General features: G+C 33.8%; 1 protein-coding gene across 4 annotated transcripts in view; it reads left to right on the forward strand.

Moving 5' to 3' along the window:
- The window catches only part of Osbp (oxysterol binding protein), an 87,948-nt gene that overhangs the window by 870 nt on the left and 72,507 nt on the right, over positions 1-14,571 (forward strand). For 2 of the 4 annotated variants that reach the window (XM_089645328.1, XM_089645329.1), the window contains exon 2: positions 1,175-1,231. The exons of the other annotated variants lie outside the window; for them this stretch is intronic. In XM_089645328.1, coding sequence (XP_089501454.1) covers positions 1,175-1,231 — 57 coding nt within the window. The remainder of the gene's footprint in view (positions 1-1,174; positions 1,232-14,571) is intronic. 4 annotated transcript variants of the gene reach the window in all.

A 14,571-nucleotide genomic window follows, 5' to 3' on the forward strand; every position in this document is an offset into this window, starting at 1 on the left:
CATTGAAATTATTTTAGTGCGATGCAAATATTGCAATATTGATTTTGTATGAAATAGTATATTCATACTTCACTTCTCAGCCTGTCAATTTTTCTGATCTGTTTTTACGACCGTGGATCAAAAAACATTAGTTGCAGAAGTTAGTTACTTTATGTAGACCGAATTCAGCTTCTACAACTATCATTTTTCATATTTTCTTAATGAAATTTGATATTTAGCAATAATTTATGTCTGAATTACTCTCAAACACGAATTGTTTGTTAGATTAACTCTTTATCTGCTTGAAAATTTATTAAATCCATGACTAATACATTATATTAACTTGTTGTTTGCAAGTACCTACCAGATAGCAAAAAAGCGCTAAGCGCTCGGTGTAAATACATATGAATCAGGCGTAAATTCTAGGAAGCTTTCAGATCTTTTGACACCCAATGTGAACAGCGGCTTTGTACAAATAGATTGCAGTCCACTGATGGCTTCGTTGTAACCTGTATTTCTGTAACGTTCTTTATTTGAGAGTGAGATGTTACAAGAACAGATCTGTTAGCGGTATGCTTGTACCTGCTCTTTTGGGATGTAATAAAAACCCAATCAGGTTACGTGTCTTATTTCCGGAAAGAACCGACTTTAAGTCATATGTTTTACCTTTATTGCAATCCAACCGGTGAGGTTAAGCATATTTTTTCCGGAAAGAACCGACTCTAAGGTTAATGTTTGTCTTTGTCAGTTACAATCCAATGCGTTTTATTTTTAGAAAGAACTGACGTTAAACTACTTCCTTCAAGTTTATTTAACCTTTTAAATGCCAGTAGGTAGAAGTGTACACAGCAGGCCAAGAATGCGAGTTAACTCGCTCTTGGCACAGAAGCGGTTAAACCAAACGAGTGAGGGAACCAACTCTAAGCTAAATTTTTTATCTGCATTTAAACACGATGGGTGAGGTTACGTGTATTATTTCCGGAAAGAACTGACTCTAAGCTAAATATTTTATTTTATTTTGCACATCTATCTATTCTGTTTGTCGATTATTATTATATTATTGTTCCCAAAAATGTAAATGTATCTGACCGAGTGTTGATCGGTCGGGGAGGGGTTGTTTGTTTGTTTGTCATTGGAGGCAGTGGGGGTGTAGTGGTGTAATGTAGAGACAGACGGGTGTGTGTGTGTGTTGTAGGTGTGCGGGGCCCGTGAGAGCGCTCTCCCTGCGCAGACAGCCGCGGCCCCGCGAGCGGTGAGTCCCCGCCAGCCCTACCACTAGACCACGCTAGCCGTAGATTAGTCACGCAATTTTGCCGTAGCGCTATCACATCATCTCATTTGTTACGCTAAATCACCACACTCACATTCATATTGCGATACTTCAGGGGGTTATCCTCCAAAACTGGTTGAAATATCGCTTACTTACTTACGTATTTCTTGTTTTTTTTTTGTATATTTAAGCTTTACCTTTGAATTTCTCGGGGACCGGGAAAATTAATACATACATTAACCCCTCCCCCTTATTTTAGAAGGCATAACTGCAAGATTGCAAGCTCCGCGACTGTGTTTGCATAATGTTTTAATCTGAATGCACGATTGTAGCAAGCCTTGTTGAAAGGGTTACGGCTTTCAACGGTAAAAAGCAGAAAAACAAGTAATGTACTTTTATTTACTCAATCGTTTTAGTACATGCTCGCAAAATATCTGGAACGTGGAGGTCCAATTAAATGATTTTATAAATATAGTAAACCGGACGTAATTATAAAAGTAATTTTTATCTTTTGTGTTTGGGCATTATCGAGATTAGAGATATTCAACATTTTACCTTATATTTTCATCACCTGAGGTTTCACAATATTGCATGAAACACGACGGTGTACAGTAAAATCCTGACTATTCATACTTACCAGGTACAGAGAGAGTTTGTTCAATTATATCCTTGATAATACATTAACTACGTATTCATATTATACACCTATAAGAGCTTTTAAAAACATGTAATATACATAATAATTTAGTGGAAGAGTAATCACGAAGTAAAATTTGCTATTGAAATTATTTAGAACCCATCATTGACATAAATATAAAGACGCGTTATGTTCATACTTATCCCACAAACAATATGGCACGTTCCTATTTCTAGATTTAAATCGAATAACGAAACGCACGAGAAAAGAATAGCCACAATTTGTATGAATGAATGAAATGACTATATTATTATGATTTCCCCTAATTTTTCTTACCTCTTCGCGACACCAGTTGCGAGCTTAAAGTGGCCCACTGACGTGCGAGCGTGTCCGCGGCAAGCATGACTTCACAGGCGAGTGACAAGCATTTTTGTATCGACATCTTGGTCAGACTGCTTGCCGCGAACATGCTCACCAGTTAGTGGGCTTTTACCCTCATTCTTGGTTAACAGACGACCGAGCAGAGTAGTAGAATACGACGTACTGTCACTAGGTTGTCCTTTATACTCTTACGTGTTTCTGCGTTCGCTGTCTCACTTTATTTTATTTGAAAACCATTATGAATAATTGTATTTATTCGAATAATAAGTAATTTTTAAGTGCATGCGAATAAAAAGAAATTCTCATCAGATTTGGTTTTTGCTCGAGAATGATGTGTGCAAGGCACAGGAATGCATTTTTTTCACAAAAAATAGCTTAGACTGAAGTGTTTATATGCGATACTAAACGCAGTAAATCACCAGCTTGTCCACTGGACCCAGTACATTGTCTCAGTAACATATCTTCCCTTTTAATTCATCTAAGGAACCCTTGCAGAATAATAGTATTATGCTAACATTAATTATTATTATTGAGGTATGTTATTATGGTGACCGGATAAATCATCACATCTTTAAAAAGTTATATAAAGTGATGAAACAAAAACATTATTAACTGGGTTGTGGGTTAGGTTAGGTTAAAAAAAAAATTTGTCAGCGTTTCTAATGACTTTATATCACTTTTTAAAAGTGTGTTGAATTGTGACTGTGTTCAGTTATCATGGAACCATTATTATAGCCTTCTTGTAACTATATTCGGTGCAGTTGAACACATCCACTATTTCGGCTAAATTATTACCAACTGCATGCAATCTAGGTACATCTAAATGACTCAGTCCAGATATTGTTAGTAGTTCTAGTTATATGAAAGGTAATTATGCTGAGTAAATCAGGGCTGTCTAAAATTCCATTAACAATTTTAAGTCTAGCCAAGTCAGAAACAAGTCTTCTGTTTCAGAATATTAATAATTTTAATTCTTTCATCAAATGGATGTAATTTATAATTTCTATGGGTTCTGTAAATTTTGATATAATGCAGTGGAAATTGTGCTACAAATTAACATTAAAAAGAGAACTACTCTCTCGGACATGCTACTAGATGTATGGTAAAATTCCTATTATTCAGACAAAACCGGAATAGAAATAGTCCGTGCTATTGAAAAACAGAATAGTAAATCTTTTAGTAATATAACAGTTAATACAATGCATTTCGCAAGTTTAACACGAAAAGATCAAAAGTAATACAAAATTTGCTGAGTGGCACGTCATCACTAAATTGATTACTGTGTTATGTCTTTATGACTCAACTTGCTACTGGCTTGGCCGACTTTTGATAATAAACAATAGATACAGGGCGGAAGTGTTAAAATAAACTCGTTTAAACATTGTATCTCAACATTGTTTATTATGACATCAAAGAAATCTAAACACATTTTCTGTTGATTACTTCTTTCAAATAATGTTTTGAGTAATGATTTATTTGGCGATCATTTGGGCCTTGAATACCCATTTACTATCATTTTTGTTGATTCAAAGAAACTTTGAATAGCTCCTGTAAGCTCTCAGGCCATAGATCCATTGTGCTATCTCTCCAATTCACGTTATTCTTTTGACAGTGGCCTACTTCTTAATGAAGTTCACCAGAGTTGTCTCCGAGTGTTTGGCCATGTCTCCCGATCCACAACATGGTATTCAACTCCTAAAGTATCTTAAGGCTTCTTCCCATCAAGGTGGGATACTGGCACCATATATGAATGAGTTTCTATATTCTCTTCATACTTTTTACAGGTTTAGCTCCACTTCCAACAGCTGAATGTGTCTTCTGAGGTGACAGTGTCCCAATAATGGTCCTACAAAATCCCTCAGTGAATATCTATTCATATTGGGTAGTTGTCTGGTTTAGCAAAAATATTGAGCGGTAGCAAATATTGAGCGGCAGCCCCGGTACCAGCTCAATATTTTCTCACAGCTCAAAGGGTCGATTCAATTGAACGGGAGCCGTGAGCTCAAGAGAATACGGCTCATCAAAATGATCTAGCTCAATTGTGCGGCTCGTTCTTGAACGACTCGTCTGGTTTGGTGTTTGGATAGAACTTTACTTTGATTACTCTTCTCCTTCGTATGGTTCGGCAGGTTTGGCGAAGGTCAAAGTGGGATGCTGAAATTATTCAACCGATCGACAAGATCAGGAGTCTGTGTGTGTGCCTACGGGGAACTGATGAAGGGTTCATTCTTCTATGCGGTGTTCTGTTTGAATGATATGTAAATTCTTACAATTCAGAATTCTTTAGGCCCCATTTATGGATCATATATGATTTGGTGAGGTCCACAACTTCCAAGGGAGATAGATGGCATTTTAATAGCTGGATCCACAAAAAGGTGCTTGTTTTTCACATCCAAAGTCTGCCAATGAGTTCGCCACAACTCTTAAGGGACGTGTTGCGATAGAAGCAGTTTTTCAGCCTTGTGTTCAATGGGGCTCCCAGACGTTAGGCGGCTAGCTGGCTATCTTGAAGTGGTATATTACTTTGATGACTTCAAAGAACAAAACATATAACTATCATAGAGCTATCGTGGTATAATTTTACCTGTTAGTTGTCACAATATGTCTATATTTCAATGTTAGCTTGACCTGACAAAATTAACAGTCATTATTTTCCTCAGGGCCTTCTGTGTTGGGTTAATGTAAAAAAATCTTACTTTTCTATACATATGGCCAGAAGAGGAACTAACAAATTTTACGTCAACGCAACTATTTTCAGTCCACTACGTCATTTCCATCATTAGCTATTGCTATTAATCTAGCTATCTGTAAAAAAAATTGGACAAAGTGCCAAATAGTTATTTGTTTATTTTTTCTTACTTAATTTTCAATCATAAATATATAAGTAGATGTTCATGTAATCACTTTGGCTTCGTATACATTTGATAGATTTTGATGTAAACAGTTTGTTATTTTAATTGCATCTAAATCGTTTGCAGTCACTGTTGTTAGTATTAGACGCATTCTGTTAAAACCCATTTACTTCATTATTTGGATTGCTTCTAATTTTTATTCTGCAAAGTATTTATTCTGTAATTTATGTACACGAAAGAACTTGTTACTTTAAATGTCTTGGTAGTCTAGATTATTTATTACTTTGGAGGTGAGTGCGGTAAATTATTATTATTATTATGTAATGAGCAGGCAGCATTCTGCTGATGCGCTCATATCTGATTTCACAACAAGTTTGACAGTAATTGAGTTGTTTTAAGTTTGAACTAAGTCCTTTCTTCTCTCCAAATGTGAATCCAATAGAGCTTTGAATTGATTTATATTTGTTGCATCGATGACATGTTGTGGGAGTTTGTTCCAAGCATCCACTACTCTTTTTGCAAGGAAGTGTTTTCTAGGATTAGATGCAAAAGGCGTTTTGGTAATTTTTTTTGAGTGTTATAGAGATTTATATTTTTATTAGTAGTGAAGATTTCTTGGATGCTAGGGCAACTGTAATGTCCAGATAAAATTTTGAAAGTCTCGATCAATTCACCCCTTTCTCTTCTTTCTTGTAAGGTTGGTAATCTTAGTTCCTTGAGTCTATCTTCGTATCGTAGATCTTTCAGAGCTCTTGGTATTTTGTCTCTGTACTCTCTCTAACAGATTTATATCCTTTGCGAAGTAAGGACTCCATATTTGGAAAGCATATTCCAGGAGAGGTCGCACATATGTTTTATATATTTTTAACATCATGCCGGTGTTAGGTCAAGGAAGGTTTTCCTGATTAGATACGTTAGTGAATTTGCTCTTTTCACAATTCCAGCGATGTGTGGTTCCCATTTCAAGTCCTGTGATATGGTAACTCCTAAGTCTTGTTGTAATGTCACTGCTTTTAGAGGTGTTCCATTAAGTTTGTAGGCAAGTGAGGGTTAGTTTTTCCAACATGTAGGACAGTGAAATGTAGTTTAATGCTCCCAAAAGTTTTAAATTACTAAATTAAAATGTTCTAACAAAAATTTGTCCTAGAAGCGAAGTTAGTAGTCCACAATGGAGTTTTGGTACCTACCTGGTGTATGGCAGTGAGGCATGGAACTGTCAGAGGAAGGACGAAAGTAGACTGACTGCTGTAGAAATGAGATACCTGAGGTGTATGCGTGGTAAAACCACGCATGATCGTGTGGCAAATGTGGAGATTCGCAAAGGATGCGAGGCTGATGTAAGCGTAATGAGGGACATTCAGAAAGGGACGCTTAGATGGTTTGGGCATGTAAAGCGAATGAACGAAGAAAGGAGTGTAAGGAAAATATATTGCGAATGGTAAAAGAAATCTGGAACGCTCGATGAAGACATTGCAAGATCAAGTGAACCAGATAGTTGAGTCGGGCCATGTTAAAAGTCGGAATAACATAAGAGTATGTATGAGACAAGGAGTGTGTGCCAAGACCGAGTGTTTGGCGGTTCGTCTTCTGTGCCTACCCCTGCGGGGAAACGGCGTGAGGAATAGTTATTTTAAATTTATTTCCAATATCAACCAGTTTCCAAACAATAAGTTTTCAATATTGACTGCTTGACACAGATAACTTTGCAGTCGGTGATGTTGCCACCATAGATATTGGATAATACCGTTGCCAAATAAATCACTTTGTTTTATGAGGAACAAATAATTCCGATAGATTCCTAAATATTCTAATTTAATTTAAAAGAACTAACTGGCTAAACTATCATACCATTTCTCCCGAGGGGTAGGCAGAGAGGAAAGGCCACCACACAACTCTTGGCTTGGCGCACTCAGGTGCTAGGAATCTTAATTTACCTTAATGCATTGATCTTATATAGGTACTTGATTCGACTCTAGTATTTGGTTCACTTGATCGTGCCATGTCTTTCTCGGGTGGCCCCTGACTAATAATTTAATTTAAAGCCTTAGTGAAAGACCACCTTTCAGAACTGAAACGTTACCTGAAATGGCTTTAGCCATGTTTATTGTTTAATGACCAGATTTGAATAGCCAGTTACTTCCCAACCTGGCTTTGTACAGTTGGATGTCAAATCTTTGAGAATAACCTTTAAAGTTAAACGCGACGCTCGTTATATTCTACGTGTTCATAGTTGGCGTTAATTAATTAATTTTATTAAAATAAGCTTTTTACAAGGTATTGCTTTACAATATTAAGACAAATTATTTTTTTCCGCACGTATATACGCAATATAAGTAAATAGTTTTGTCTGTAAAATAAATACAATATTGGATTGAATCATCGATACAATAATAATAATTGGATGACTTGTATAGCTCCGTTTTTGTGCAAAATCACCTCAAGGGCGCTGTACAAATTTATAATACATTTCTACAGTGATCTATGTTATTACTAGACATCGGATTATATGCATTTGCATATGCAAATGCATATAACTCTCTAATTACGACGTTAATGCATATTTCATTTAATAGCGGGAGGTATCATCTACGTATAGGGAGCTAGATGACGATGACGCGTAGGGCACGAGCTAAATTGATTTCCTCTACACTAATAAATTGATTTCCTCTACAAAAAAAGTGTTTTTAAAAGCACCGTCACGTGTGCAGTCTTATAAAGAGCAATTGCCAAATCTAGCATTGCCGCCAGAACCCATAATTACTCGATGGGGTTCTTGGCTAAAGTCAGTATTATTCTATGCTGAAAAATTTGAGGCCGTAAAACAAGTAGTTGGGCAATTTGACAGTTCTGAGGCCATTGCAATTCATTCAAGCAAGCTAGCATTTGAAGACGCATCCATTAAACAGAATATCGCCCTCATCTCAACACATTTCCACAAGTTACCAGATACCATAAAAAAAATGGAAACAAAAAACCTTCCTCTAATTAAAGCAATAGAAATACTGGAAACAATAATCGAACTCGCCAACGCCCTTCCTAATTCAATATCAGAAAAGATTCGTAAAAAGTTAGACTCTATTTTGCTTAAAAACCCGAGTCTTGAAGATATGAATGTGAATGTGCCTACATCAACGGCACAGGTACCCTGCCTAAACAGATATCTTCAGAAATGGCGCCAAATTTTAAATTTTGTCTAATGACGTCAGTTGACGTAGAGAGGTCGTTTTCGGCGTACAAATTAATACTGGGTGACAAACGTCACAAATTTGAGCTCGAAAATTTGGAAAAATACTTAGTTGTATATTGTCACAAAAACTATGCATAATTTTAAGAATATTTTGCTCTTTTTGTACGGTCTTTAATTAAAATATATAAAAGTATAAATGGTTTTTTGATTTTGAATTGTGCATATTTTGGGCAAATCAAGAGTTTTTAGTGCATATTTGGGCCTTTTTTAGTGCATATTTGTATGCATATTTTGGCACTTTGTTAGTGCATATAATCCGATGTCTAGTTATTACTAACTATTTATGGAGATAATATACAGTAAAATACTTACCTGGTAGGTCACTTGAGATTAACACTTAATTAACATTATCTAATTGTTTATTAACGAAATTTAGATACAGGATTTAGGACATAATTGTAAAATTGAATATAACTGGACTTTCTCTTAGGAATGGTATATTTAATTTAAGGGTACGACAGCTTAAATAGGTATGTTTTTAGTTTAGACCTGAATTCTGTCGGACTTGTTATGGATCTTAGTTCCGGAGGTAGTTTATTCCAAGCCTTCGGCCCAGATACTCTGAAAGCGCGATAACCAAACTTAGTATTTGGCTTGCGCTTAGGTTCTATCAGTCTGCCTACACCAATATTGTATTTGTATGCCTTTCTCGAAAGAATTGTGCTTTTAAACGAACAAAACTATTTATTCATATTCATATTGGGTACGTTCGGGCGCAAACAAATAATTTATCTTAATATTGTAAAGCAATAATTTGGAAAAAGCGTATATTGATAAAATTAATCAATTAACGCCATCTATGAACACCTAGATTATAACAAGCATCGCGTTTGAACTTAATGCATCACTTTCCATAGGTTTTATGAATTCCAAAACTTTGATAATAATGTTTAATGTATCACTTTTTATAGTTTTTCGAAGTTCATGAATGCCAAAACTTTAAGAATAATGTTTAATGGATCACTATTTATAAGTTTTCAAAGTGGGATTTTTATAGGATTTGTAAGTTCACGAATGCCAAAACTTTAATAATAATTTTTAAAGCATCACTTTTTGTAGCTTTTTAAAGTTCACGAATGCCAAAACTTTAAGAATAATGTTTAATGGATCATGATTTATAGGTTTTCAAAGTAGGATTTTTATAACATTTGTAAGTTCACGAATGCCAAAACTTCAATAATAATGTTTATTGCATCACTTTTCATAGTTTTCCAAAGTTCCTGAATGCCAAAACTAAGAATAATTTTTAATGCATCACTTTTTGTAGTTTTTCAAAGTTCATGAATGCCAAAACTTTGAGAATAATGTTTAATGAAACACTTTTTACACGATTTTCCATTAATTTGCATAGTATTATTATCATGACAATAATAATTATATTTGAAATACCCAGTAGAATTATAATACATATTTTGACATCCGAATAACAAAAAACATAACTATTTAGTTCCTCTTCTGGCTGCATGCATAGTTATCCTTGTCAAGCTATACCTATTACACATTACTTATAATTTAGCAGTGATAATAATAATAATAATGTTTTGACGATTTGTACCGCACCGTTTTTGTGTAAAATCACCTCAAGGGCGCTGTACAAATACATTTCTATAATGATCTATGTTATTATTATTACTAACCAAATACTAGTCAAACTATTATCAATTAATGTCTAACAGATTGCATCCACCGGTTCGTCGATCACTAATACAAAGCTATATGTACAATGCATTTGATTAATGAACGTGATGCTAGAATGTACATATGTTATTATTCTTATTTATTTATAGTTTGTACAGGCAGATAATATACAGTACCATACTTACCTGGTAGGTCACTTGAGATTAACTCTGTTTATTGATTATTAGAAAATTTTAGATATGTTTCATAATACTTAATTGAAAAATTGGATATAATTGGACTTTCCTGTATTTATTAAATTAATTTATATCTAATTACATACAATTCATAATCAACTTATTTAAAATACGACTCGTAAGCGATTATCAACTGAACACATCCTTTGTCTTGGGTTTGCAATCCCGTAATCCTGCACCCGCTTTCCCGCATCCCGCAATCATTCAGCGGGATTTCAGGAATATTTTATCCTGCGCATTTTCTTGATTTTCATGGATTTTGCTGGATTTCGGGATTGAAAAAAACTATATTTACACAAAAACGTGCTGTTTTGATTTTCACGTGCTTGCGATTGCGAATCGTCATAATCGTAATACCGTCAAAATGCCCAGAAGCCCGTATTTATCGCTTCTACTACTAGTACCAAAGATTATTGGCCTCACACCGTCATTACTGTGGAGAAGTTTTCTTAAAATAGGTACTTATTCTGCTACCTTTTAAATCTCACATAGCATAAAACTAAGTCGCTATCCGCGACTGTCTATTTGTGCGCTTAGTTCTTCTAAACTACGTATTGAAAGGGTTTCCACGATCATTTAGAAAATAATTTCTGGAAGGTGTATGTATATAATAATATTTTTTATTCCGGGATGTGGGAGGTTAGTGCAATTCCACACGTCCCATAAATATATACACATTGATTGTACAATAGATATGTGAATATAACGATTTATTAATATTTTTTTGTATATAATACATGCATATTATATTTATAGAAAGTAGAGAGAAATATCCTTGCAATGCCGGGTTTTATTTTTATAATACTAATACTTCTTAAATGACTTACCATGTCAACTTTTCATTTTTTTTTAATAGTATGAAAAATAATAATTGATCCAAAAACAAATGTTAGCATTATTTAAATTGATACCCATTAATTTAAAAAAATCCCACAAATCCCGAGGGATTTATAAATTCTATCCCGCAATCCCACGGGATTTGGAAAAGGTGCGGGATTGCTAACCCTACTTCTGTCCATTTAAGTTGTAAGAAACTGTTCTAAAAGTTGGGACTGATTGAACTTGGCACCTAGCCTAATAGAATTAATATATATTGTTTGTTATTAACCTCTCTGCTACGTTATATCGTGTGATATAATGATGTTATATCGTGCAACATAACAATTTTATATCATGCCCCCATTATTATGCAAATACGTTGTTAATTTATTCATAATAATTCACATGATAAACTTTACATGAAGCCATACTTATTTTTAAATGATAGTAATTTGCACTACTTCTATACCAGTGGAGTAGCAAAATTTTTGACAACGGCCTGGGCCCCGGAATTAGATTTAAAAAAAGTTTATTTTCAGTTAAATATATGTTTTGATAATGGTGAATACACAAGTGCCCGGAATAAGTGCTATGTCAAAAGTGAAAGTAGAGAACAAGAGAAAGGTTGGGAATTGCTAGCTATAGCTATACTAGTGATCTTGTCACTTAACTGACTAACCATGGCTTTTTTTTGTATTTTGGCTCCGTAGTAAACGTCCAAAAACAATAAGAAAAATTTGGTTTGAAAGGGAGATGCATAGAGATTTTATTTGAGATTTAAACACGCAACCTACGGATTCATGGACAAGGAAATAGGAAAAAAGGAATTCAAACCACGAACCAATCATTGTGGAAAGTGATTGATTTTATTGCTAGATTTCTGGTATTATTATGGAAATGTGATTAGGGAATCAACTTTACTCATTCTCATTACCAACGACATCACAATAACTGAAAACAAATTAATTTATTCCAACAAATGTACACTTCTATTGAAATATTGTACGAAACAGTCAAAATAATATTCCACCAAAAATAATATATCAACAACTATCTTTGACAGTGTATTAATTAAAAAAAAAATATACTTCTACTGCTGTAAATAAATGTCGTAACTTCATTGTTCACAAACGTCAAAAAACGACTGTAGAAATTTTGCTGAAAATCTGTAGTGTTGCCACCCATAAAAATAATTGTGGATTTATTTTGATTTAAATATATCAAATCCAAGGAAAATTCGTTGCAATATAAGTTTTGATTTAAATATATTAAATCCAAGGAAAATTAGTTGCAATATAAGTTTTGATTTAAATATATCAAATCCAAGGAAAATTCGTTGCAATATAAGTTTTGATTTAAATATATCAAATCCAAGGAAAATTCGTTGCAATATAAGTTTTGATTTAAATATATCAAATCCAAGGAAAATTCGTTGCAATATAAGTTTTGATTTAAATATATCAAATCCAAGGAAAATTCGTTGCAATATAAGTTTTAATAATAACACGGGCATGTGCCTAGCATGGTGGTCGAAAAATCCTAAATGCATGTAATAAATAATTTCAAAGAATAAAGAAACATAAAAAAATTTAAATAGGTATATCAAATCCAAGGAAAATTCGTTTCAATATAAGTTTATTTATTTATTTGGGAAAACCAACAGATTTTTTACATTCTTAAATAATCAATTTACAAATAATATCAAGGGTCCAGTACCCGTGGGTAAAAAATATTAACAAAATATTAAATAAAATAAAATAACATAGGATATAAGAATAAATTACAATATATCAATTTTATCCTCACTCAACACCAATAATCACTAATATATGTATATACCTAAAACTAAACTCAACAAACGTTTATAAAATGAATCACATGCAACTGGACGGGATTTATATCAACAACATGATAACTTATAGATACTGCTAAGGTATATTTTTTAATTGCTCCTAAAACCACACGAAAATATGTCAATATCATTAAAATTATTATTGTATAGGGTACACGCTTTGAATATAAAAGCGTTTTGTCTGAGATTAGTAGAACATTTTTGAAGATGAAAAAGTGATTTGTCTCTAGTTCTAAAGCTTGGGACTCTAAAATTAATCTCAGACAAAAGGGGCGAACAATCAATAAGACCATTGATAATTGGCAACACTGATAACTTTAAACTAACTTTTTTAATGTTGATGCAACTCAATTATGTTGAATCTCAGCTTAACTTTAGTTAGGGCTTAAACTCAGTTTAAATATTGTTAATTTTAAATATTACTTTTACTATTTTCGATGCAACTGGCCCTCAGAACCTTGTTCCAACTGAGGTGACGGTATGTCGAATGTCGATCGTTTTCTATAATGTCGGGCATGCGTTGGGCTTGTCTTTCGGCTGTGCATCAGTGCTAAAGTGATCAATCATGAACATTGAATGGTAGTTCTACTGGTAGAACAGACAAAACATTTCCACATGACCTCTATCTTCTAAATATTACAATCCGTCCCCTTAACAGGGAAATCTGTCGATCGTATAAGGACTAAATCTATATCAGCCAACTTTTATATTTCTTATGAATGGTCACTGAGAGTACCACTCTCTATCTTCCACTGTAGATAAATTCGACATTGAATATGTAATTAATTATAAATTTACTTTATGAGAGCGATTAATTGTGCATTTAATTATACAATAGATTAATGCAATATACAATATTATTAATACGCTAACGTCTGTCGTACACACACGATCCAAATGGAAGTGCTGCCATCTACATTATTCAAATAGAACTCTTGAAGTTTTCGTAGTATATTTTTACCTGGTAGTTATTTTAATTATTTAATTCCATTGTGTAAGGTGACTAGTAATATAATATCGAGGCATTGCTTGAAATTGGTTTATCTAAGATTAGAGACTAGGTTTAAATAGCCAGGTTCTTCCAATATTTTTATGTATATTTGTATTGTAACACGGCTGAAGTAAGGTGCGGTTTTCGGCTCCACACCATCCAACAACCCAAAATTTTCCAACCCTCCTTCATCCCGCAGGCTTATTACAGTTTTACCCCTTTACTAATAAACGTGTTTTAAACTTTACACAGTTGATAATCATTTAGCTAGCGTAAGGTCGTAATAGTTCTTGATTTGTATCACGGTGCAGGTATATACCGGCCCTAATCCGGGCTCAAGGTCATGTTAACTTTACCGAATTTGAACCGGCGTGTAAGAATCTAATAGGTAAGCCAAGTAGGATTGTAGGAATTAATAATAATAATTGGATGACTTGTATAGCGCCGTTTTTGTGCAAAATCACCTCAAGGGCGCTGTACAAATACATTTCTATAATGATCTATGTTATTATTATTACTAACCAAATACTAGTCAAACTATTATCAATTAATGTCTAACAGATTGCATCCACCGGTTCGTCGATCACTAATATAAAGCTATATGTACAATGCATTTGATTAATGAACGTGATGCTAGAATGTACATATGTTATTATTCTTATTTATTTA

This window comes from Hesperophylax consimilis, chromosome 22 (genome assembly GCF_061612785.1).
Source record: "Hesperophylax consimilis isolate HC1 chromosome 22, BYU_Hcon_1.0, whole genome shotgun sequence".
Classification (NCBI taxonomy): domain Eukaryota; kingdom Metazoa; phylum Arthropoda; class Insecta; order Trichoptera; family Limnephilidae; genus Hesperophylax; species Hesperophylax consimilis.